The 25,578-nt window shown below is 44.0% G+C and overlaps 1 protein-coding gene across 2 annotated transcripts in view; it reads left to right on the plus strand.

The window, feature by feature from the left end:
* Positions 1-25,162, plus strand: part of LOC139380981 (integrin alpha-V-like) — a 72,279-nt gene extending 47,117 nt beyond the window's left edge. For both annotated transcript variants that reach the window (XM_071124191.1, XM_071124192.1), the window contains 16 exons: positions 484-591; positions 1,140-1,195; positions 3,235-3,389; positions 7,431-7,568; positions 8,699-8,766; positions 9,515-9,662; positions 12,583-12,675; positions 13,064-13,143; positions 13,954-14,034; positions 16,176-16,281; positions 18,690-18,848; positions 19,423-19,551; positions 19,773-19,886; positions 23,285-23,395; positions 23,602-23,721; positions 24,956-25,162. In XM_071124191.1, coding sequence (XP_070980292.1) covers positions 484-591; positions 1,140-1,195; positions 3,235-3,389; positions 7,431-7,568; positions 8,699-8,766; positions 9,515-9,662; positions 12,583-12,675; positions 13,064-13,143; positions 13,954-14,034; positions 16,176-16,281; positions 18,690-18,848; positions 19,423-19,551; positions 19,773-19,886; positions 23,285-23,395; positions 23,602-23,721; positions 24,956-25,054 — 1,765 coding nt within the window. In that variant the 3' untranslated portion in view covers positions 25,055-25,162. The remainder of the gene's footprint in view (positions 1-483; positions 592-1,139; positions 1,196-3,234; positions 3,390-7,430; positions 7,569-8,698; positions 8,767-9,514; positions 9,663-12,582; positions 12,676-13,063; positions 13,144-13,953; positions 14,035-16,175; positions 16,282-18,689; positions 18,849-19,422; positions 19,552-19,772; positions 19,887-23,284; positions 23,396-23,601; positions 23,722-24,955) is intronic.
* The last annotated feature ends 416 nt before the right edge of the window (positions 25,163-25,578 follow it).

The raw sequence follows: 25,578 nt of genomic DNA on the forward strand, positions 1-25,578 counted from the left end.
AATAGCGTACATATTATACAGGCGTTCCACAACACAGACATATACAGTATAGATTTGACATGCAATACTGTACAACTCCTAAAGGATCAACTGGTGAATTGATCCGATTAGCTAAGCTCTGTTGTTGCGGTCGTGACCGATGGCCTCTGGATAGCAACGCTAACCCACGTAGAGATGAGTGAGTTTCTCTCCCGCTGGCTGACTGGCTGTGAGAGCAGAGACCTGTGCTGCTAGAGGACTTCCAACAAACACCAGATCGCTCTCTTTCTATTGAAAAGCTGTTACCAACGCTCCTCCCTGTACGGGGTTCAGACTGTTGACCGGTCACCGGTGAGGTCTGACCTCAAACACGATGAGATCTTAGTCTCTATTGAAGCTCTCTGATGTGGACTTGAGGTACCCCCCACCCCCCCCCCCCCCCACCCCCTATGCTCACTGTTCTGTATATGGCATGTAGCTTGACTTCTGACCCCCCCCCCCCAGGGCCCGGCCCGTTATCAGTGTTAACGCCACCCTGGACATCAGCCCTCAGATCCTCAACCCAGAGGAAAGGAGCTGCAAGCTGCCTGACAGTGACACTAAAGTGTCCTGGTGAGTAATATAATTAGATTTTCACTTTTTAAATAGATATTGATGTCTGTGTGTGATGATATGTTCCATATCAGGGGCTGCACTGAGGAGCCAAAATGTTATGGACTTCCTCTCTGGTAACGTCCTGTCTAACTGTCAGACAGACTTCCTCTCTGGTAACGGTCCTGTCTAACTGTCAGACAGACTTCCTCTCTGGTAACGTTCCTGTCTAACTGTCAGACAGACTTCCTCTCTGGTAACGTCCTGTCTAACTGTCAGACATACTTCCTCTCTGGTAACGTTCTGTCTAACTGTCAGACAGACTTCCTCTCTGGTAACGTCCTGTCTAACTGTCAGACAGACTTCCTCTCTGGTAACGTTCCTGTCTAACTGTCAGACAGACTTCCTCTCTGGTAACGTCCTGTCTAACTGTCAGACAGACAGAGCTGATGTCGGAAACATGCAACATGTTTATCTAGCTACCGTTCGGTGTTAGAGAACACTATGGACTTTGCTTTAGAGTTCAATCTTTCAGTTCAGTTTTTGGTCATATCTTGTTCTCCCCTCAGTTTCAAAGTGAAGTACTGTCTTAAAGCGAGTGGAAGAGGTGCACCAGATTCACTGAGTAAGTATCTGAAGGACATCTTCTACTACTAGTACTGTACGCTACGTTGGAGCCCTACGGGGCTCTGCTACTCAACAAATGCTACTCGGAGATATAGTGTTACAGCACAGCGTTTGCTTCTACCCTGTCGACAAGCTGTTCTCGCAGAGAAACTCCTGTTAGATCACAAAACACAGCTGTCTGTCCCTCTACTTCTCTGAAATAGTGCCTATGTCTCCAAAAGATGCCCTTATTCCCTACATTGGGCACTACTTTTTGGACCAGAGCCCTGTGGAACCTGGTCAAAAGTAGTGCACTGTAACGGGATTAGGATGCCATGTAGGATGCATGGAGTAGCTATAACACCACATCTCACCTCCTGAGTCTCTGTAGAGACATCATGTCTGGCTGTTACCCAGCCTGTTACACAGGCTGTTAGATCATAGCTTCAGGCTAGCCCTAAGGCCTGTTGGATCATAGCTTCAGGCTAGCCCTGAGGCCTGTTAGATCATAGCTTCAGGCTAGCCCTGAGGCCTGTTAGATCATAGCTTCAGGCTAGCCCTGAGGCCTGTTAGATCATAGCTTCAGGCTAGCCCTGAGGCCTGTTAGATCATAGCTTCAGGCTAGCCCTGAGGCCTGTTAGATCATAGCTTCAGGCTAGCCCTGAGGCCTGTTAGATCATAGCTTCAGGCTAGCCCTGCGGCCTGTTAGATCATAGCTTCAGGCTAGCCCTGAGGCCTGTTAGATCATAGCTTCAGGCCAGCAGTGCTGCCTGTTAGATCATAGCTTCAGGCTAGCCCTGCGGCCTGTTAGATCATAGCTTCAGGCTAGCCCTGCGGCCTGTTAGATCATAGCTTCAGGCTAGCAGTGCGGCCTGTTAGATCATAGCTTCAGGCTAGCAGTGCGGCCTGTTAGATCATAGCTTCAGGCTAGCAGTGCTGCCTGTTAGATCATAGCTTCAGGCTAGCAGTGCGGCCTGTTAGATCATAGCTTCAGGCTAGCCCTGAGGCCTGTTAGATCATAGCTTCAGGCTAGCCCTGAGGCCTGTTAGATCATAGCTTCAGGCTAGCCCTGAGGCCTGTTAGATCATAGCTTCAGGCTAGCCCTGAGGCCTGTTAGATCATAGCTTCAGGCTAGCCCTGAGGCCTGTTAGATCATAGCTTCAGGCTAGCCCTACAGCCTGTTAGATCATAGCTTCAGGCTAGCAGTGCAGCCTGTTAGATCATAGCTTCAGGCTAGCCCTGAGGCCTGTTAGATCATAGCTTCAGGCTAGCCCTGCAGCCTGTTAGATCATAGCTTCAGGCTAGCCCTGAGGCCTGTTAGATCATAGCTTCAGGCTAGCCCTGAGGCCTGTTAGATCATAGCTTCAGGCTAGCCCTGAGGCCTGTTAGATCATAGCTTCAGGCTAGCCCTGAGGCCTGTTAGATCATAGCTTCAGGCTAGCCCTGCGGCCTGTTAGATCATAGCTTCAGGCTAGCCCTGAGGCCTGTTAGATCATAGCTTCAGGCTAGCCCTGAGGCCTGTTAGATCATAGCTTCAGGCTAGCCCTGCGGCCTGTTAGAGACTCCGGGGAAGTGGATAAAGGGCCTCATTGCCAACATCCCAAAGTATCCCTTTAAACAAAAAGATACCCTGATTATCTGCACTGACCCTTTTTACACAAACGTTTTTTTGACTCTATCCTGTTTCCTAGTCACTTTATTCCTAGTTATATGTGCATGTCTACCATAATTACCTCATACTCCTGCACATCGACCTGGTACTGGTACCCCATGTATATAGCCAAGTTATCGTTGCTCATTGTGTATTTAATATTACTTGTGTTATTACTTTTCTATTATTTTTCTATTTTAAGTAAGCCATTTCACTGTTAGTCTCCAGCTGTTGATACGAAGCATGTGACAAATAAAATTCGATTTGATTTGTCTTTCGGAAACTAGTATTTCCCCTGAAAGCATTGCTTGTATCACACTAGGGCCATGAGTGTAAAACTAGCTGTCAGCGACTGTTTTAGTCACTAACCAGGCCTCATGTTTACCGTCTGTCTGTGTACTTGTCAGAGTTCCAGGTTCACCTTGTCCTGGATAGACTCAAACACAAGGGGGCGACAAAGAGAGTTCTGTTCCTCCACAGCAAAACGTCCCAGTACACGAAAAACATGACGGTCAGCAACGGCCAAGGACCAGCCTGCGAGGAGCAAGAAGCCTTCCTCATAGTGAGTTACTGTTGTTTAAGTATTGCTCTAGGCCCCTGGTGTCAAACTCATTCCACGGAGGGCCCAGTGTCTGCAAGTTTTTGCTCCTCCCTTGTCCTTGATTGAATTAAGGTCACTGATTAGTAAGGAATTTCCCCTCACCTCGTTGTCTAAGTCTTAATTGAAAGGAAAAACCAAAAACCAGCAGACACTAGGCACCCCATGGAATGAGATTGACACCTCTGCTGTGTAGGTCTTCCTTATAGTGAGTGATGCTGTGAAATACACTTGTTTTACTGTCCTGTGTGCATGGAATGTGTTGAGCACTCTGATACCCTTTACACAGTGCTGAGCTGAGCCACGGGGAGCTGTACTATGTTGGCCTGGCGTAGCCCGTAGTTCCTCTTAACCACACTGGACAATGTGAAAGAAAACATCGGTGACAGGACAGTAGGGTTCTGGTCGGCATGACTCCTACGTTTACAACTTCACTGCTTTGCTTAACTGTTTACTAAACACTACTAGGGATGTACTTGCGTAATCGAGCTTTCAAACTGTAACCAGAGATATTTTAAGCTATTTGTTGGAATGTGCTTTGTGGTTACCCAATCTGTGGCTGCCCAGTTTTATTTGGTTTGTTAATGCTTTCTTAAAGACGATGCTAATTTGCTTTGACTCTCGTGTTCCATTTGTACATGTGCACTTGCGGGGCACAACCAAAAATAAACCGAGGCAAGCATCGCACAGTTCTTATCCTTAAATTTCCTTTCCCCTTCCCTCCATGTCACACTCACTTTTATCACAAATTGTAAATAGACTGGTGGGTCAGACCCACCTTTGCCTCCAGAACAGACTGAATTCTTCAGGGCATGGATTCTACAAGTTGTCGAATACATTCGTTGCTCAATTGGTATCAAGGGACCTAAGGTGTGCCAGGAAAATATTCCTCACACCATTACACCACCCCCACCACCAGCCGGTACCGTTGACACCAGACAGGATGGGTCCATGGACTCACGCTGCTTACGCCAAATCATGACTCTGCCATCAGCATGACGCAACAGGAACTGGGGTTCGTCGGACCAGGCAATGTTTTTCCACTCCTCAGTTGTCCAATGTTGGTGATGCCCACTGGAGCCGCCTCTTGTTGTTTTTAGCTGATAGGAACCCGGTGTGGTTGTCTGCTGCAGTATCCCCTCCGTGACGAGAACAGATGAGTTGTGTGTTTCGAGATGCCGATCTGCACACCACTGTTGTACTGCGCCGTCATTGGCCTGTTTGTGGCCCGCCTGTTAGCGTGAACCATTCTTGCCATTCTCCTTTGACCTCTCTCTCATCAACGAGCTGTTTTTGTCCACAGCACTGCAGCTGACTGGAGGAATTTTGTTTGTCGTATTATTCTCTGTAAACACTAGACGCTGTCACTCAAGAGGGTGGCCATTTCTGACACACTGGATTGGGCACGACTGACACTGACGATTATACCACGCTTAACGCTGCTAAGGTCACTTGATTTGCCCATTCTAACGTTCAATCAAACAGCAACTGAATGCCTTAATGTCCGTCTGCCTGGTTTATATAGCAAGTCGCGGCCACGTGACTCACTGTCTGTCAGGACAGAATTTTGGAAAATTCCAAAGAACAGGCAGAATAAACTAAATTGAACATCTGTGTGTGTATATATATATATATATATATACAGTGCCTTGCGAAAGTATTCGGCCCCATTGAACTTTGCGACCTTTTGCCACATTTCAGGCTTCAAACATGGGAAAAAATGTCAGTCTCTCGATGTGCAAAACTGATAGAGACATACCCCAAGCGACTTACAGCTGTAATCGCAGCAAAAGGTGGCGCTACAAAGTATTAACTTAAGGGGGCTGAATAATTTTGCACGCCCAATTTTTCAGTTTTTGATTTGTTAAAAAAGTTTGAAATATCCAATAAATGTCGTTCCACTTCATGATTGTGTCCCACTTGTTGTTGATTCTTCACAAAAAAATACAGTTTTATATCTTTATGTTTGAAGCCTGAAATGTGGCAAAAGGTCGCAAAGTTCAAGGGGGCCGAATACTTTCGCAAGGCACTGTATGTATCTATCTATCTATGTATTTTTTTTTTAAATACACACAGATGTTCAATTTAGTTTATTCTGCCTGTTCTTTGGAATTTTCCAAAATACTGTGTATATATATATATATATATATATATATATATATATATATATATATATATATATATATATATATATATATATATATATATATATAAAAGATTTTGGTTTGTTACCCTGAAGAAATTGTCTTTCAACTCGCCAAATTGAGATCCGTTTAAAATGATCACTCTGGGAATAACTGTTCCAGATATGAGATGGAAAAAATATTGTTCCATTTTATTTTGTTATAAAATATGTGTGTCTTGACTGTGATAAGGGCTCAGGAAATAAGAGGGTCTTGTCTGCTAAATGAACAAAACAAGGCTATGCCATTGCACAGCCGTAGGCTTCTACAAGCTCCACTGCTGGGGTTACTGCCTTTGTAAAAGATTGTGCTCCACAATATAATATAACCAGTTGATATTAGTGTGCTCCACAATATAATATAACCAGTTGATATTAGTGTGTTCCATGATATAATATAACCAGTTGATATTAGTGTGTTCCATGATATAATATAACCAGTTGATATTAGTGTGTTCCATGATATAATATAACCAGTTGATATTAGTGTGTTCCATGATATAATATAACCATATATAATGATATAATATAACCAGTTGATATTAGTGTGTTCCATGATATAATATAACCAGTTGATATTAGTGTGTTCCATGATATAATATAACCAGTTGATATTAGTGTGTTCCATGATATAATATTAACCAGTTGATATTGGTGTGTTCCACGATATAATATAACCAGTTGATATTAGGGTGTTCCATGATATAATATAACCAGTTGATATTAGTGTGTTCCACGATATAATATAACCAGTTGATATTAGTGTGTTCCACGATATAATATAACCAGTTGATAGTACAGATTGTGTTCCATGATATAATATAACCAGTTGATATTAGTGTGTTCCACAATATAATATAACCAGTTGATATTAGTGTGTTCCATGATATAATATTAACCAGTTGATATTAGTGTGTTCCATGATATAATATTAACCAGTTGATATTAGTGTGTTCCACGATATAATATAACCAGTTGATATTAGTGTGTTCCATGATAAAATATAACCAGCTGATATTAGTGTGTTCCACAATATAATATAACCAGTTGGTATTAGTGTGTTCCATGATATAATAAAACCAGTTGATATTAGTGTGTTCCACGATATAATATAACCAGTTGATATTAGTGTGTTCCACGATATAATATAACCAGTTGATATTAGTGTGTTCCACGATATAATATAACCAGTTGATATTAGTGTGTTCCACGATATAATATAACCAGTTGATATTAGTGTGTTCCATTATATAATTTAACCAGTTGATAGTACAGATTGTGTTCCATGATATAATATAACGAGTTGATATTAGTGTGTTCCATGATATAATATAACCAGTTGATAGTACAGATTGTGTTCCATGATATAATATAACCAGTTGATATTAGTGTGTTCCACGATATAATATAACCAGTTGATAGTACAGATTGTGTTCCATGATATAATATAACCAGTTGATATTAGTGTGTTCCACGATATAATATAACCAGTTGATAGTACAGATTGTGTTCCATGATATAATATAACCAGTTGATATTAGTGTGTTCCACGATATAATATAACGAGTTGATATTAGTGTGTTCCATGATATAATATAACCAGTTGATAGTACAGATTGTGTTCCATGATATAATATAACCAGTTGATATTAGTGTGTTCCACGATATAATATAACCAGTTGATATTAGTGTGTTCCACGATATAATATAACCAGTTGATATTAGTGTGTTCCATGATATAATATAACCAGTTGATATTAGTGTGTTCCACGATATAATATAACCATATATAATGATATAATATAATATAACTTGCTCTGCAGGATGACTCTGAGTTCCGGGACAAGATCACTCCCATCTCTGTGTTCATGGAGTTTAGTCTGGACTACCAGCAGGCAGCAGATAAGACCGGCCTACTGCCTATCCTGGAGCAGACTACCCCCACCAACATCTCCAAACAGGTACACATATGTCTTTAACTAAGGATACATCCCAAATGGCACCCTATTCTCTATGTAGTGCACAGGGTTCTGGTCAAAACTAGTGTGCCATATAGGGAGTATGGAGCCATTTGGGAAGAACAGTAACTGTTGTGATCAGGTATAGAGTAACACATGGTGAGAGGTGGGTCACATGGTGAATGGGAGAGGTGGGTCACATGGTGAATGGGAGAGGTGGGTCACATGGTCACATGGTTAGTAGGAGAGGTTGGTCACATGGTGAGTAGGAGAGGTGGGTCACATGGTGAGTAGGAGAGGTGGGTCACATGGTGAGTAGGAGAGGTGGGTCACATGGTGAGTAGGAGAGGTGGGTCACATGGTGAGTAGGAGAGTTGGGTCACATGGTGAGTAGGAGAGTTGGGTCACATGGTGAGTAGGAGAGGTGGGTCACATGGTGAGTAGGAGAGGTGGGTCACATGGTGGGTCACATGGTGAGTAGGAGAGGTGGGTCACATGGTGAGTAGGAGAGGTGGGTCACATGGTGAGTAGGAGAGGTGGGTCACATGGTGAGTAGGATAGGTGGGTCACATGGTGAGTAGGAGAGGTGGGTCACATGGTGAGTAGGAGAGGTGGGTCACATGGTGGGTCACATGGTGAGTAGGAGAGGTGGGTCACATGGTGAGTAGGAGAGGTGGGTCACATGGTGAGTAGGAGAGGTGGGTCACATGGTGAGTAGGAGAGGTGGGTCACATGGTTAGTAGGAGAGATGGGTCACATGGTGAGTAGGAGAGGTGGGTCACATGGTGAGTAGGAGAGGTGAGTCACATGGTGAGTAGGAGAGGTGGGTCACATGGTGAGTAGGAGAGGTGGGTCACATGGTGGGTCACATGGTGAGTAGGAGAGGTGGGTCACATGGTGAGTAGGAGAGGTGGGTGACATGGTCACATGGTGAGTAGGAGAGGTGGGTCACATGGTGAGTAGGAGAGGTGGGTCACATGGTGAGTAGGAGAGGTGGGTCACATGGTGAGTAGGAGAGGTGGGTCACATGGTGAGTAGGAGAGGTGGGTCACATGGTGAGTAGGAGAGGTGGGTCACATGGTGAGTAGGAGAGGTGGGTTAACAAACTGTCTGCTTGTGACAATGTTTTTCAGGCCCATGTCCTTCTGGACTGTGGAGATGACAACATCTGCAAGCCAGACCTCAAGCTGTCTGTAGTGAGGTGAGTGGTCCGTCACTTGTTAAGTTACCTCCTCTTCCAGGATCTCATGCCACATTCATTCATTCCTATAACAGCTAGCCAAGTCGAGCTGTTTTGGTCTGGTTACACATCCACCCTAGTTGTTGAAACCATGTTGGAAAGGACAAAGTGATGTAGAATATCTCAGCCAGCACAGTAAGGTTCTGGTTGACCATCTGGTGTGAATCAGGCATCAGTGAGATGGTCTTAACTTTTCCATTAGTTTTTATTTCTACTACCAGTGACCAGAAGGAGATTGTCCTGACTGAGTAAGGTTTCAAAATCCCAGAAATCTTCCCAGGGTTTTCTGAAATCCTAATTTCAGGCGAGCATAACCAGGGAGGCAATCCTCCAACCAGGATTTCTGACAAACCTAGGAATTTTGGCATAGCAAAATTATGGAAACTTTCCCATAGTCTAACTCCATTCTGTCAATCTGATCTCTGACCTCCCCACTGACCAGAAGCAGATCATTCTGTTAATCTGATCTTTGACCTCCCCACTGACCAGAAGCAGGTCAATCTGATCTCTGACCTCCCCAGTGACCAGAAGCAGGTAATTCTGTTAATCTGATCTCTGACCTCCCCACTGACCAGAAGCAGGTCATTCTGTTAATCTGATCTCTGACCTCCCCACTGACCAGAAGCAGGTCATTCTGTTACTCTGATCTCTGACCTCCCCAGTGACCAGAAGCAGATCATTCTGTTAATCTGATCTCTGACCTCCCCAGTGACCAGAAGCAGATCTACATAGGAGATGATAACCCCTTGACCCTGGAGGTGACAGCGGAGAACAGAGGAGAGGGGGCGTACGAGGCAGAGCTACATGTCTTCCTTCCTCCCCAGGCTGACTTCACTGGGGTCGTACGCAACAGTGAGGTAAAATAAAATGGAGGCCCCAGATGTAACAGATGTGATCGTACTTCGTAACTCTCTTGCGTTGTGTTTTCAAACCAAAGTACTGTCCAGCCAGCGATCTCAGTTGATTGATGTTTATTCTGACGATAGACACAAGGAAGCAGATTAGATGTGCAGGACGACAGTATATATTGATGGCTGTAGATTTGTGATACGTCTATTAGCAGGGAAATAACTGTGAATTGGCAAGGGGGAGCTAATGCGACCATTACAAATAGAGCATGCTAGCTAACGCGTTCTCTTACAGCGATAACATACTATTAGAGAATGCTAGCTAACGCGTTCTCTTACCGCGGTAACATACTATTAGAGAATGCTAGCTAACGCGTTCTCTTACAGCGATAACATACTATTAGAGAATGCTAGCTAACTCGTTCTCTTACAGCGATAACATACTATTAGAGAATGCTAGCTAACTCGTTCTCTTACAGCGATAACATACTATTAGAGAATGCTAGCTAACACGTTCTCTTACAGCGATAACATACTAACTCGTTCTCTTACAGCGATAACATACTATTAGAGAATGCTAGCTAACGCGTTCTCTTACAGCGATAACATACTAATAGAGAATGCTAGCTAACTCGTTCTCTTACAGCGATAACATACTATTAGAGAATGCTAGCTAACTCGTTCTCTTACAGCGATAACATACTATTAGAGAATGCTAGCTAACTCGTTCTCTTACAGCGATAACATACTATTAGAGAATGCTAGCTAACTCGTTCTCTTACTGCGGTAACGTACAACAGCACATCCCAGGTTGCTCCCAATATCTAACCGGCACACATACTGTGTCTATAGGAATATATAAACATGGGATAGATTTTTCTGCAGTGTCAGTTGAAAACTTAACCAGCTTACATCAGCTTTACTCAGTGTAAATTGCACGTTAGGAACACCTTCCTAATATTGAGTTGGAACCCCTTTTGCCCTCAGAACAGCCTCAATTAGTCGGGTCCATGGACTCTACAAGGTGTCGAAAGTGTTCCACAGGGCTGCTGACCCATGTTGATTTCAATGCTTCCCACAGTTGTGTCAAGATGGCTGGATGTTCGTTGGGTGGTGAACCATTCTTGATACACACAGGAAACTGTTGAGCGTGATAAACCCAGCAGCGTTGCCGTTCTTGACCAACACAAACCGGTGTGCCTGGCACCTACTACCATACCCCGTTCAAAGGCACTTAAATATTTAGTTTCAAGGCTTAAAAATAATGATTTAACCAGGTCTCCCCCCCTTCTATTCTACACTGATTGAAGTGGATTTAACAAGTGACATCAATAAGGGATCATAGCTTTCACCTGGTCAGTCTATGTCATGGAAAGAGCAGGTGTTCCTAATGTTTTGTACACTCGGTGTAGTCTTGCCTCTGTGTGTTGAATGTTCCCCCACTGCCTGATCGTGGTGTGTGCCGAAGGAAGGGATACACCCCGAAGGGAAGGACAATACAATACAACAGTTTGTGGTTTTGACAATGAAATAGGAAACCGATGGATTGCATTAGTCAAGCTGATAGATCCTATTCATTTCTCCGTCCCAGACTCTGTATGACTTAACTGTGCATCGCCCGGTACAGTGGTGGCTAGGTTATCCATTACATAAGGTGTTAAATCAAATCAACAACAAAAATGTCACATGCGGCCTTACAGTGAAACGCTGAATACAACAGGTGTAGTAGACCTTACAGTGAAATGCTGAATACAACAGGTGTAGTAGACCTTACAGTGAAATGCTGAATACAACAGGTGTAGTAGACCTTACAGTGAAATGCTGAATACAACAGGTGTAGTAGACCTCACAGTGAAATGCTGAATACAACAGGTGTAGTAGACCTTACAGTGAAATGCTGAATACAACAGGTGTAGTAGACCTTACAGTGAAATGCTGAATACAACAGGTGTAGTAGACCTTACTGGGACATGCTGAATGCAACAGGTGTAGTAGACCTTACAGTGAAATGCTGAATACAACAGGTGTAGTAGACCTTACAGTGAAACGCTGAATACAACATGTGTAGACCTCACAGTGAAATGCTGAATACAACAGGTGTAGTAGACCTTACAGTGAAATGATGAATACAACAGGTGTAGTAGACCTCACAGTGAAATGCTGAATACAACAGGTGTAGTAGACCTTACAGTGAAATGCTGAATACAACAGGTGTAGTAGACCTTACAGTGAAATGCTGAATACAACAGGTGTAGTAGACCTCACAGTGAAATGCTGAATACAACATGTGTAGTAGACCTTACAGTGAAATGCTGAATACAACAGGTGTAGTAGACCTTACAGTGAAATGCTGAATACAACAGGTGTAGTAGACCTTACAGTGAAATACTGAATACAACAGGTGTAGTAGACTTTTCAGTGAAATGATGAATACAACAGGTGTAGTAGACCTTACAGTGAAATGCTGAATACAACAGGTGTAGTAGACCTTACAGTGAAATGCTGAATACAACAGGTGTAGTAGACCTTACAGTGAAATGCTGAATACAACAGGTGTAGTAGACCTCACAGTGAAATTATGAATACAACAGGTGTAGTAGACCTCACAGTGAAATGCTGAATACAACAGGTGTAGTAGACCTCACAGTGAAATTATGAATACAACAGGTGTAGTAGACCTCACAGTGAAATTATGAATACAACAGGTGTACAGTGAAATTCTTAATTGCAAGCCTTTAACCAACAATGCCATTTTAAAAAGTAACAAGTAATTAAACATCACCATTAAAATAACAGTAGAGAGGCTATATAACCTGGGCCACAGGTTAGTCGAGGTAATTGAGGTAATATGTACATGTAGGTATAGTTAAAGTGACTAGCTATTAACATTAACATAGTATCATGCATTTTGTCGGTTTCTCCCTTTCAGACTCTGTCAAGATTGTCCTGTGCATACAAGACAGAGAACCAGACCAGGGTGGTGGTGTGTGACCTGGGGAACCCCATGAAAGGAGGAATTAAGGTGAGTGGATGGAGCATGCAGATTGGTATCCATCCCGTTGACCTGAATGGGGGGGGGGGGTATGTCTGTTCTAGGGATTCTATTTCTATGTTGGTGTTGACTAGACACCTAGTCAGCGCCATTTCACCAGTTGAAATTCCTGGTACATGTGAATGTACTTGGTGAATAGAGATGATTCTCATTCTGATCAGAGGGTGCGTTTACACAGGCTGCCCAAATCTGATTCATTTATAGGCAAAAAAAAAAAAAAAAAAAATCTGATCTGATTGGTCAAAAGTAAAACATTTTTGGAAAACATTTCAGTATTGTGCCGCCTGTATGAACGCAGTACGAGACTTTAAATCAGAATGGTGATGATCCCGATGCTGTGGTGCGATGTCGTCCTCAGGTGCTGGCCGGACTCCGCTTCAGTGTTCATCAGCTCTCAGAGCAGGACACGTTGGTGAAGTTTGACCTGCAGATACAGAGGTAATGAGCTGGTAACAAAAACGGGTTCGGAACACAAGTCTTTCTTACTTTTAGAAATAAAATTACTTTTCCGGAGCTTTACTTCCAAACAACTGGGTACGTCTCCCTCGCGAGACTTTTAAATCTTTAAATGAACCTACTAACCTGTATAAATAATGGAATGAAACGGTGTCTCATACATCGTGGAATGGTCATAAAGTTAGGACCTAATTGAACTAAAAATCCTTTTTAGAGAAGAGACTCCCTGTACATACATCCACACACATCCTGACTCTGTGGCAGCAGACAGTGAGACTAAAGGCTTGTCCCAAACTGCACCTTACTTCCTATATTGGGCCACTTTGACAAGAGCAAATCTAAATAAAATAAAAAATAAAAAAGATGGTATTTCTCTTCTCTCTGGTTGGATTGAAAGGAGCATGTAAATGACAGAGTAGCTGTATCCTTTGTCTGTCCTCGTTGCTATGAAAGAAAACCTCTTGTTTACTCTCCTCGCTAACCCAAGGTCACGCTGGTCCTCTCTACAAAGAAAACATATTCTGTTGATCAAAGTCACTGTTAAATTGTTTAGAATATAGTTGAGAGCCCATGTGTCTTGTGGTGGAATTGTCTGGAGTTTTTGTATATTTCTTATGAGGCTTTAGCAGCTCGTTCAAAATCATGGACAAAAGTTACAATACAATGCAATGGTTCCACCTTGTGGACATTTTGTGTTTTAGCATCAACCTGTACTGTGTACACTGCTTATCTGATGTTTTCACGATCTGGTCTTTCTTTTTAATAAGTTAATAATATAATACTGTCTTTCAGTTCCAACCAGTTCAACAGCACCAGCAGTCTGGTCTCCAGCATCACAACGCTGGCTGTTCTGGCCAATGTGGATTTCAGAGGGTATGTTGTCTTCTCCAATGAAGGCCATTACTGAACAAAAGCTTAGCCATTTAAGTACAGAAATATAATCTAATTGAAGTGTGCAAAGAATGTTATTTCACTTTAGTATATTCTCCTGCATTTTATCCTACCTTAATGGGCAGGTGGGAGGTCACCAACACACATCATAAAATGCAAATTGTGTTTAGATTATAATTATCAGGTAATTAGCTGGTAATTAGTAAATATCTGCCAGCTCAAATCCCAGGTGGGACCTTCAGCTGTGTCTGTCTGTCTGTCTGTGCCTCAGACCTGAGAGTAACAGAAGGGTTTAGTTTGATGGAATGTATGTATCCCATGATAAGTGGTTTAGTAGCAAAGACAGTACTGATGTCCCCCCACCATCTCTCATATAGTAATGACTTTACTGATTCACGGTAACAGAATGTTAAGAAATGCAGAATGTACTTTATACAGTGCCTTGCGAAAGTATTCGGCCCCCTTGAACTTTGCGACCTTTTGCCACATTTCAGGCTTCAAACATAAAGATATAAAACTGTATTTTTTTGTGAAGAATCAACAACAAGTGGGACACAATCATGAAGTGGAACGACATTTATTGGATATTTCAAACTTTTTTAACAAATCAAAAACTGAAAAATTGGGCGTGCAAAATTATTCAGCCCCTTTACTTTCAGTGCAGCAAACTCTCTCCAGAAGTTCAGTGAGGATCTCTGAATGATCCAATGTTGACCTAAATGACTAATGATGATAAATACAATCCACCTGTGTGTAATCAAGTCTCCGTATGAATGCACCTGCACTGTGATAGTCTCAGAGGTCCGTTAAAAGCGCAGAGAGCATCATGAAGAACAAGGAACACACCAGGCAGGTCCGAGATACTGTTGTGAAGAAGTTTAAAGCCGGATTTGGATACAAAAAGATTTCCCAAGCTTTAAACATCCCAAGGAGCACTGTGCAAGCGATAATATTGAAATGGAAGGAGTATCAGACCACTGCAAATCTACCAAGACCTGGCCGTCCCTCTAAACTTTCAGCTCAAACAAGGAGAAGACTGATCAGAGATGCAGCCAAGAGGCCCATGATCACTCTGGATGAACTGCAGAGATCTACAGCTGAGGTGGGAGACTCTGTCCATAGGACAACAATCAGTCGTATATTGCACAAATCTGGCCTTTATGGAAGAGTGGCAAGAAGAAAGCCATTTCTTAAAGATATCCAAAAAATGTGTCGTTTAACGTTTGCCACAAGCCACCTGGGAGACACACCAAACATGTGGAAGAAGGTGCTCTGGTCAGATGAAACCAAAATTGAACTTTTTGGCAACAATGCAAAACGTTATGTTTGGCGTGAAAGCAACACAGCTCATCACCCTGAACACACCATCCCCACTGTCAAACATAGTGGTGGCAGCATCATGGTTTGGGCCTGCTTTTCTTCAGCAGGGACAGGGAAGATGGTTAAAATTGATGGGAAGATGGATGGAGCCAAATACAGGACCATTCTGGAAGAAAACCTGATGGAGTCTGCAAAAGACCTGAGACTGGGACGGAGATTTGTCTTCCAACAAGACAATGATCCAAAACATAAAGCAAAATCTACAATGGAATGGTTCAAAAATAAACATATCCAGGTGTTAGAATGGCCAAGTCAAAGTCCAGACCTGAATCCAATCGAGAATCTGTGGAAAGAACTGAAAACTGCTGTTCACAAATGCTCTCCATCCAACCTCACTAAGCTCGAGCTGTTTTGCAAGGAGGAATGGGAAAAAATGTCAGTCTCTCGATGTGCAAAACTGATAGAGACATACCCCATACCAACTTACAGCTGTAATCGCAGCAAAAGGTGGCGCTACAAAGTATTAACTTAAGGGGGCTGAATAATTTTGCACGCCCAATTTTTCAGTCTTTGATTTGTTAAAAAAGTTTGAAATATCCAATAAATGTCGTTCCACTTCATGATTGTGTCCCACTTGTTGTTGATTCTTCACAAAAAAATACAGTTGTATATCTTTATGTTTGAAGCCTGAAATGTGGCAAAAGGTCGCAAAGTTCAAGGGGGCCGAATACTTTCGCAAGGCACTGTATATATAGCCCAGACGTTGAACCCCAATCCCCTCCCCCCTCTTCCCTCTGCTGTAGGGTGGCGCTTCCTGACCAGTTCTTCCTGCCCATCGCTAACTGGAAGTCCAAAGAGAACCCTGTCGTAGGAGAAGACATCGGTCCACAAATACAGCACATCTATGAGGTCAACCATGACACTGTTCCCTATATAGGCTGGTCAAATGACACCCTATTCCCTATATAGGCTGGTCAAAAGTAATGCACTATATTAGACCCGCCGTGTCGTGACATTAGACCCACCATGTCGTGACATTAGACCCACCGTGTCGTGACATTAGACCCACTGTGTCGTGACATTAGACCCACCGTGTCGTGACATTAGACCCGCCGTGTCGTGACATTAGACCCGCCGTGTCGTAACATTAGACCCGCCGTGTCGTGACATTAGACCCGCCGTGTCGTGACATTAGACCCGCCGTGTCGTGACATTAGACCCACCGTGTCGTGACATTAGATTCACCGTGTCGTGACATTAGACCCACCGTGTCGTGACATTAGACCCGCCGTGTCGTGACATTAGACCCGCCGTGTCGTGACATTAGACCCGCCGTGTCGTGACATTAGACCCGCCGTGTCGTGACATTAGACCCGCCGTGTCGTGACATTAGACCCGCCGTGTCGTGACATTAGACCCGCTGTGTCGTGACATTAGACCCGCCGTGTCGTGACATTAGACCCGCCGTGTCGTGACATTAGACCCGCCGTGTCGTGACATTAGACCCGCCGTGTCGTAACATTAGACCCACCGTGTCGTGACATTAGACCCACCGTGTCGTGATATTAGACCCGCCGTGTCGTAACATTAGACCCACCGTGTCGTGACATTAGACCTGCCGTGTCGTGACATTAGACCCGCCGTGTCGTGACATCAGATTCACTGTGTCGTGCCATTAGATTCACTGTGTCGTGCCATTAGATTCACTGTGTCGTGACATTAGACCCGCCGTGTCGTGACATTAGACCCGCCGTGTCGTGACATTAGACCCGCCGTGTCGTGACATTAGACCCGCCGTGTCGTGACATTAGACCCGCCGTGTCGTGACATTAGACCCGCCGTGTCGTAACATTAGACCCACCGTGTCGTGACATTAGACCCACCGTGTCGTGACATTAGACCCGCCGTGTCGTAACATTAGACCCACCGTGTCGTGACATTAGACCTGCCGTGTCGTGCCATTAGATTCACTGTGTCGTGCCATTAGATTCACTGTGTCGTGCATTTAGACCCGCCGTGTCGTGACATTAGATTCACTGTGTCGTGACATTAGATTCACTGTGTCGTGCCATTAGACCCGCCGTGTCGTGACATTAGATTCACTGTGTCGTGACATTAGACCTGCCGTGTCGTGACATTAGAACTGCCGTGTCGTGACATTAGACCCACAGTGTCGTGACATTAGATTCACTGTGTTGTGACATTAGACCCACTGTGTCGTGACACTAGATTCACTGTGTCGTGACATTAGACCCGCCGTGTCGTGACATTAGACCCACCGTGTCGTGACATTAGACCCACAGTGGCGTAAAATTAGACCCGTCGTGACATTAGACCCGCCGTGTCGTGACATTAGACCCGCCGTGTCGTGACATTAGACCCGTCGTGACATTAGATCCGCCGTGTCGTGACATTAGACCTGCCGTGTCATGACATTAGACCCGCCGTGTCGTGACATTAGTCCCACTGTGTCATGACATTAGACCCGTCGTGTCGTGACATTAGACGCGTCGTGACATTAGACCCACCGTGTCGTGACATTAGACCCACCGTGACGTGACATTAGACCCACCGTGTCGTAAAATTAGACCCGTCGTGACATTAGACCCGCCGTGTCGTGACATTAGACCCGTCGTGAAATTAGACCCGACGTGTCATGACATTAGACCCGTCGTGACATTAGATCCGCCGTGTCGTGACATTAGACCCGCCGTGTCATGACATTAGACCCGCCGTGTCGTGACATTAGACCCACCGCGTCGTGACATTAGACCCGTCGTGTCGTGACATTAGACGCGTCGTGACATTAGACCCACCGTGTCGTGACATTAGACCCGCCGTGTTGTGACATTATACCCTGTCGTGACATTAGACCCGCCGTGTCGTGACATTAGACCCGCCGTGTCGTGACATTAGACCCGCAGTGTCGTGATATTAGACCCGCCGTGTCGTGACATTAGACCCGCCGTGTCGTGACATTAGACCCGCCGTGTCGTGACATTAGACCCGCCGTGTCGTGACATTAGACCCGACGTGTCGTGACATTAGACCCGCCGTGTCGTGACATTAGACCCGCCGTGTCGTGACATTAGATCCGCCGTGTCGTGACATTAGACCCGCCGTGTCGTGACATTAGACCCACCCTGTCGTGACATTAGACCCACCGTGTCGTGACATTAGACCCGCCATGTACTTTACCTGTAGATTAATGTCAACTGATAAATGTAAAAACGGACATAGCTGACCTTTCACATAACACCGTTATAAGTCAGTGAAGCCTGGAGCAGTAACGATAACTACAATCTGTCTTATTCCAGTTGCGTAACAGAGGTCCCAGTACCTTCAGCAAGGCCATACTGGACATTGAGTGGCCCTACAGGTTCAACAACGGCTCTCTGCTCTACATCACTAAACTAGAGGTGGACGGAGGCATGAACTGCAGTACAGACATGGAGATCAACCCACTCAATGTCTCAGTATGTGATATTCTCTCCCTTCCATTCAGCCTTCCATTCACAATTTCATTCAGCCTAGACACTGGCTCTTTTTCAATTGTCTAAACAGTCTGTCCTCTCCGATGCTCCTCCCATTTATTGCACTGATCTGAAAGAAGTGACTAGGTGAACGTCAGCCAGGCGACCAGGTTAACGTCAGCCAGACGACCAGGTGAACGTCAGCCAGGCGACCAGGTGAACGTCAGCCAGGCGACCAGGTGAACGTCAGCCTGGCGACCAGGTGAACGTCAGCCTGGCGACCAGGTGAACGTCAGCCTGGCGACCAGGTGAACGTCAGCCTGGCGACCAGGTGAACGTCAGCCTGGCGACCAGGTGAACGTCAGCCAGGCGACCAGGTGAAAGTCAGCCAGGCGATAAACTAACCTGCCACTGCATCGTTACACCAGTCAGTATTTTCCACCAGTCGAAATGAACAGGAGGAGACAATGAGGGAACAGATTGTTAAACAATTGAGATAGAGCCTCCGTTGCTATTGGTGACATAATAATATAAGTTATTGAAGGGATTCCTCTCTCTCTCTCTCTGTCCGTTCTAGAATCCTTTGTCAACAGAGACAAATGGTTCAGCTTCCACCAGTGGAGACAATACAGAAGGGAGGAACAGGAACCATGTTCACCGCAGAGAGCTGGCGAAGAAAGAGATGGAGGGAGAACTGGAAACTCTGGTAATTGGCATGATTACCTGGCTAATGCTGTACTGTCATTTTATACCAGGGTTTCCGGTAAATTCCATTTCAATTCACTTGATTCAGGAAGTAAACTGCAAGTCTGAAATGTACTTTCTCAATCGCTAACCCTGTTGGCTACAGTACTAATGTACTCATACAGATGGCATTAGCCATATGGATTGTGTTTAATGTCACTGTGAATGTGTCTCCTCACTCAGGACTGTTCCAAGGCCCAGTGCCTGAAGATCCGGTGTCAGGTGGGCCGTGTGGAGAGAGGTCAGAGTACTACCCTGTACGTCCACTCCAGACTGGGGGTGGCCACCTTCCTCAAGGTGAGACTCCTGTCTGTTATCCCCTAGAGCAGTGCTTTTCAACTCTTCACATACCAGGTCTGGAGCCTGCTGGTTTTATTTACTACCTGATAATTAATTGCACCCTCTAAATCACTCCCTGATTAGAGGTGAACAATGGAAGAAGAAAAAAACACAGTGGAACTGGCTTCGAGTTTAGTTTGAAGGGACCTAGACGTTCTATACTAGCCTGGTGGTCCCAGATGTGTTTGTGCTGTATTGTACATCCACTCAAGACTATAGGGGGGTGACCACCTTCCTCAAGATGAGACATTCCACCTACTGTAGATGAAGCATACAGCAGGGTTGTGTTCATTAGGCACCAAACGGGACTGTAACATTGGAGGTACTATCTATCCAATGAGAAATGCCGTTTCTGATTTCCATTTCAAGACGTGGCTACAGTGTGCCCCAGTGGCGATTTTAGCATGTACATTTTGGTGGGGCAAACCAACATTTTTTTGGAGGGGGGGACGCATACCAGCAAAGCCACTACACAACACAACACTAAACAATACATGAATTGCACTATAACAGTGACAAACGGTGACCACAAACTGTTAGGACCTACATAAAGCTGTCCCAACAGCAGAGTCCCAACACCTTACCACTGCTACACCTGTCTATCAGAGGAACCTTGTCTGGCAGCGAAACAGTTCATTCAGACTCATTTACTGCCTTTAAAAAAAAAGCATAGCTGATATCGTTGACTTGCTTAAACAAATGTGGTTTCTACTGACAATTGAGATGTACAAACTATGGCATAAGGGGACGACAAGCAGATAAGAGGAAATCCGTTATTTCGATTAAGACATTAATGAGCGCGATAGGACGGACTTAGTCAATATAACTATTTGTTCAGCACTTTTGAAATTTACAGCGACAGAATTCAGAACATGGGCCGTTCTTACAGCGTTCTCCCTGTACACCAAATCAGAACCGTAGGATAAATAAAGGGGGCATACAAGCAGACAATGAAAGCTCTTACAATATTCAATAATATAATTTCTCTAAAACAGGTTAGAGACTACTTGTGCACCACCAAGTCAGAACAGTAGGCAAAATTAAGATGGGGGAAAATAGACCAAATTATTAGGGTGGGGCACATGGGCTACTAACAGCATATTAAACAACATACAGTTAGTATGACATTCTTAGCTACAGTATACATATCTCCCTGGAATATTACATCATTTATGCAGCAGCGTACAATACATTTTTGGGCTCATCTTGTTGTACAATGCTCACTTGAACAGGAAGTTGAAGCGGCAGTCCTTCGTGGGCAAATTTTGTCATCAAAGTCTGGCATTCTCTGGATTTATGGTGCTTTCAAGACTGGGAACTCGGCAAAAAAACAAGGTCGAATCATGATGCCGTTAGTGATCTTTAGTAGCCACTGATTCCTTCCAAACCACTCATTGTTGAATTTGCGATTTCCATCTTGTTGTGTATTTATGTCCAATGGCCAATGAGCACCAATATGTTTTATTAATATTTTATCTTCATTATTTCTCTTCATATGACAAAAATGTAAATAGATTTGCCAGTAGATTGTCGACTTGATTCATGATGATGACTGCTTGTCTAGCTTGCTAGCTAAGATTGTGAAAGTATGATGTTGACATGATCCGTCTAATCAAAGCTACTATGTGATTTGACATCATTTTATCTGTGGCCAATGACATTAAGCCTTCTTGGATGGGCACTTCTAATGTAACTCTATGGCAGCACCCAAGGGGCTTGAATTTTCAAGGTCTACCCTTAGATTTGGCAGTGACGTAGTGTCCCCATGAGTGACAGAACACTGAGCCAATCACGGCACAACAAGAGGACATTACCAACCCCTACGCTCCATATTTTCCAATGGCTGCCCCAACAGAAAGCACTGAGCTAGGCTGAAACACCTGAATCAAAAAAGACAAGAAGAGACCATGTTTGTATGGGAGGGTTTATTAACTCAATTCTAATTATTTTTAGTTTTTTTTTGTTTACATTGTTTGCAAACTGATATGCAACACGTATTAATGCCAAAATAACATGCACAACAGGCAACCCAAGATGCCCTGAATGATGGGTCTCCACTGGTGTGCCCTAATGAACAAGAGCCTGGTACACCTGGTTGAAGCGTAGTGTATGCTTGGTAAAGCTTGCTATTGACGCATCACACTGGATCTGCAGAAATAGATCTGTCACTACCAGACTAGCTATATGGGCCATAACTTAAATAAATCTGGCACCACTTAGGTTGTAGTCATTAAAACTAATTTTTCAACCACTCCACACATTTATTGTTAACAAACTATCGTTTTGGCAAGTCGGCATGACACAAGTCCAACAATTGTTTACAGACGGGGTATTTCACTTAATCACAATTCCAGTGGGTCAGAAATGTACATGCACTAAGTTGACTGTGCCTTTAAACAGCTTGGAAAATTCTAGAAAATTATGCCATGGCTTTAGAAGCTTCTGATAGGCTAATTGACATCATTTGAGTCAATTGGAGTGAAGCACGGTTGGGATTCCTTCATGTTGTGGGGCTGCTGTGCTGCAGGAGGGACAGGTGCACTTCACAAAATAGATGGCGTCCTGAGGTAGGAAAATTATGTAGATATATTGAAGCAACATCTCAAGACATCAGTCAGGAAGTTAAAGCTTGGTCGTAAATGGTTCTTCCAAATGGACAATGACCCCAAGCATTCTTCCAAAGTTGTGGCAAAATGGCTTAAGGACCACAAAGTCAAGGTATTGGAGTGGCCTTCACAAAGCCCTGACCTCAATCCTATAGAAAATGTGTGGGCAGAACTGAAAAAGCGTGTGTGAGCAAGGAGGCCTACAAACCTGACTCAGTTACACTAGCTCTGTCTGGAGGAATGGGCCAAAATTCATCCAACTTATTGTGGGAAGCTTGTGGAAGGCTACTCGAAACGTTTGACCCAAGTTAAGCAATTTAAAGACAATGCTACCAAATACTAATTGAGTGTATGTAAACTTCTGACCCACTGGGAATGTGATGAAAGAAATAAAAGCTGAATTAAATCACTCTCTTTGCTATCATTGACATTTTACATTCTTAAAATAAAGTGGTGATCCTAACTGACCTACGACATGGAATTTTTACTAGGATTAAATGTCAGGAATTGTGAAAAACTGAGTTTAAATGGATTTGACTAAGGTGTATGTAAACTTCCGACTTCAACTGTATATGGGCCACAACTTAAATAAATCTGGCACCACCAGGCTAGCTATATGGGCCACAACTTAAATAAATCTGGCACCACCAGGCTAGCTATATGGGCCATAACTTAAAGAAAAGCCTAGTATGTTGGCTACCTTTTTGATGTAATAAAATCGAGCCGTGATGGTGTGTTTCTTTCATCCAGACTGAGAGCCAGAACCGATCATTCACTGTGAGATCCTCCGCTTCCTTCAGCGTCATAGAGATGCCTTATAACAAGAACCTGGTGTCTGAGCTGCCCTCCAACGCAATTACGGTGAGTCACATGACATGAACCAGGTCTGCCTCTGAAATGGAACCCCAGTCTCGATATAATCCACTACTTTTGACCAGAGTCCATATGATCCTATATGGTTCTTTATGGCTGGTTACTACCACAGCAAATAGGTCATTTCCTTTGTCTCTGTGTATTGGATGAATAGAGATGTGTTGTATTGTAAAACCCTGTGATGTGTCCTTAAGGTGAGTATGTCAGTGATCTGGTTGAAATCTGATCCGGAACCTGTTCCCGGGTGGGTGGTGGCGCTGGCTGTGCTGGCTGGACTGCTGCTGCTGGCTCTGCTAATCTTCATCATGTATAAGGTGAGTCAAACATTTCCTTCCCTTGCCTCCTATCCTCTCTTGTTTCCAATAAAGTCCATCTAGTGGCTGGTGTTGAAAATTAGGCATAAGCTAGAAATACTGTAGGGTAAGTAAGCTAGAACACTGTAGGGTAAGTAAGCTAGAAACACTGTAGGGTAAGTAAGCTAGAAACACTGTAGGGTAAGGAAGCTAGAAACACTGTAGGGTAAGGAAGCTAGAAACACTGTAGGGTAAGGAAGTTAGAAACACTGTAGGGTAAGTAAGCTAGAAACACTGTAGGGTAAGTAAGCTAGAAACACTGTAGGGTAAGGAAGCTAGAAACACTGTAGGGTAAGGAAGCTAGAAACACTGTGGGGTAAGTAAGCTAGAAACACTGTAGGGTAAGGAAGCTAGAAACACTGTAGTGTAAGTAAGCTAGAAACACTGTAGGGTAAGTAAGCTAGAAACACTGTAGGGTAAGTAAGCTAGAAACACTGTAGGGTAAGTAAGCTAGAAACACTGTAGGGTAAGTAAGCTAGAAACACTGTAGGGTAAGTAAGCTAGAAACACTGTAGGGTAAGTAAGCTAGAAACACTGTAGGGTAAGGAAGCTAGAAACACTGTAGGGTAAGGAAGCTAGAAACACTGTAGGGTAAGTAAGCTAGAAACACTGTAGGGTAAGTAAGCTAGAAACACTGTAGGGTAAGTAAGCTAGAAACACTGTAGGGTAAGTAAGCTAGAAACACTGTAGGGTAAGGAAGCTAGAAGCACTGTAGGGTAAGGAAGCTAGAAACACTGTAGGTTAAGGAAGCTAGAAACACTGTAGGGTAAGGAAGCTAGAAACACTGTAGGGTAAGGAAGCTAGAAACACTGTAGGGTAAGTAAGCTAGAAACACTGTAGTGTTTACATCAATGGAAAAGATAAACGGTTGAGTGTTTACATCACTGGGAAAGATAAACGGTTGAGATTGATGTCATTTAAAAGCTTACAAACAGGGTTTACAAATTATGTTATCATCTCTTGAAAAAAAAAATAATAATAATAATCATTTTTGAACCTTCTGGTTTTCACCTGTCATGTCCTGACCAGGAGTGGATGGATTTCTAAGCCCTTTTGTAGACTGTATCTGCGTGTTCAGATAACAGCGCTTTGAGATTCCTTCTGTAATGAAAAGCGCTATAGAAGTTGAATAAGTAGAATTAGAGGACATAGGATCCTAATTGTCTGTGACTCCTCCCTCCCTCCCTCCCTCCAGCTGGGGTTCTTCAAGCGTGTACGCCCCCCTCAGGAGGACAACACGGAGAAGGAACAGCTGGCACCTCAGGAGAACGGTGACAGGAACAATGAAGCCTGAGACCTCCAGCAACCCCCGGAGGTCTCCAGACTTCAATGCAACACCAGGACCTGCATCTACACACTATCTCTCACGAGTAGAACATTTTGCAAATCAAAAAAAATAAAATCACATCTAGCCAGCAGATATTTAGGAGACCTCATGAGCTGTCCTAACCAGTTACCAGTTACCAGTTGGTGTCTTGATAATAGAAAAAGGCAGCTTAGTCAGTGGTTCCTGACCCATAGACAGGTTCCTGACCCATAGACAGGTTCCTGACCCATAGACAGGGTCCTGACCCATAGACAGGTTCCTGCACCATAGACAGGTTCCTGCACCATAGACAGGTTCCTGACCCATAGACCGGTTCCTGCACCATAGACAGGTTCCTGACTCATAGACAGGTTCCTACACCATAGACAGGTTCCTGACCCATAGACAGGTTCCTGCACCATAGACAGGTTCCTGACCCATAGACAGGTTCCTACACCATAGAAAGGTTCCTGACCCATAGACAGGTTCCTGCACCATAGACAGTCAATTGA

The sequence above is a fragment of the Oncorhynchus clarkii genome, chromosome 22 (assembly GCF_045791955.1).
Source record: "Oncorhynchus clarkii lewisi isolate Uvic-CL-2024 chromosome 22, UVic_Ocla_1.0, whole genome shotgun sequence".
Lineage (NCBI taxonomy): Eukaryota > Metazoa > Chordata > Actinopteri > Salmoniformes > Salmonidae > Oncorhynchus > Oncorhynchus clarkii.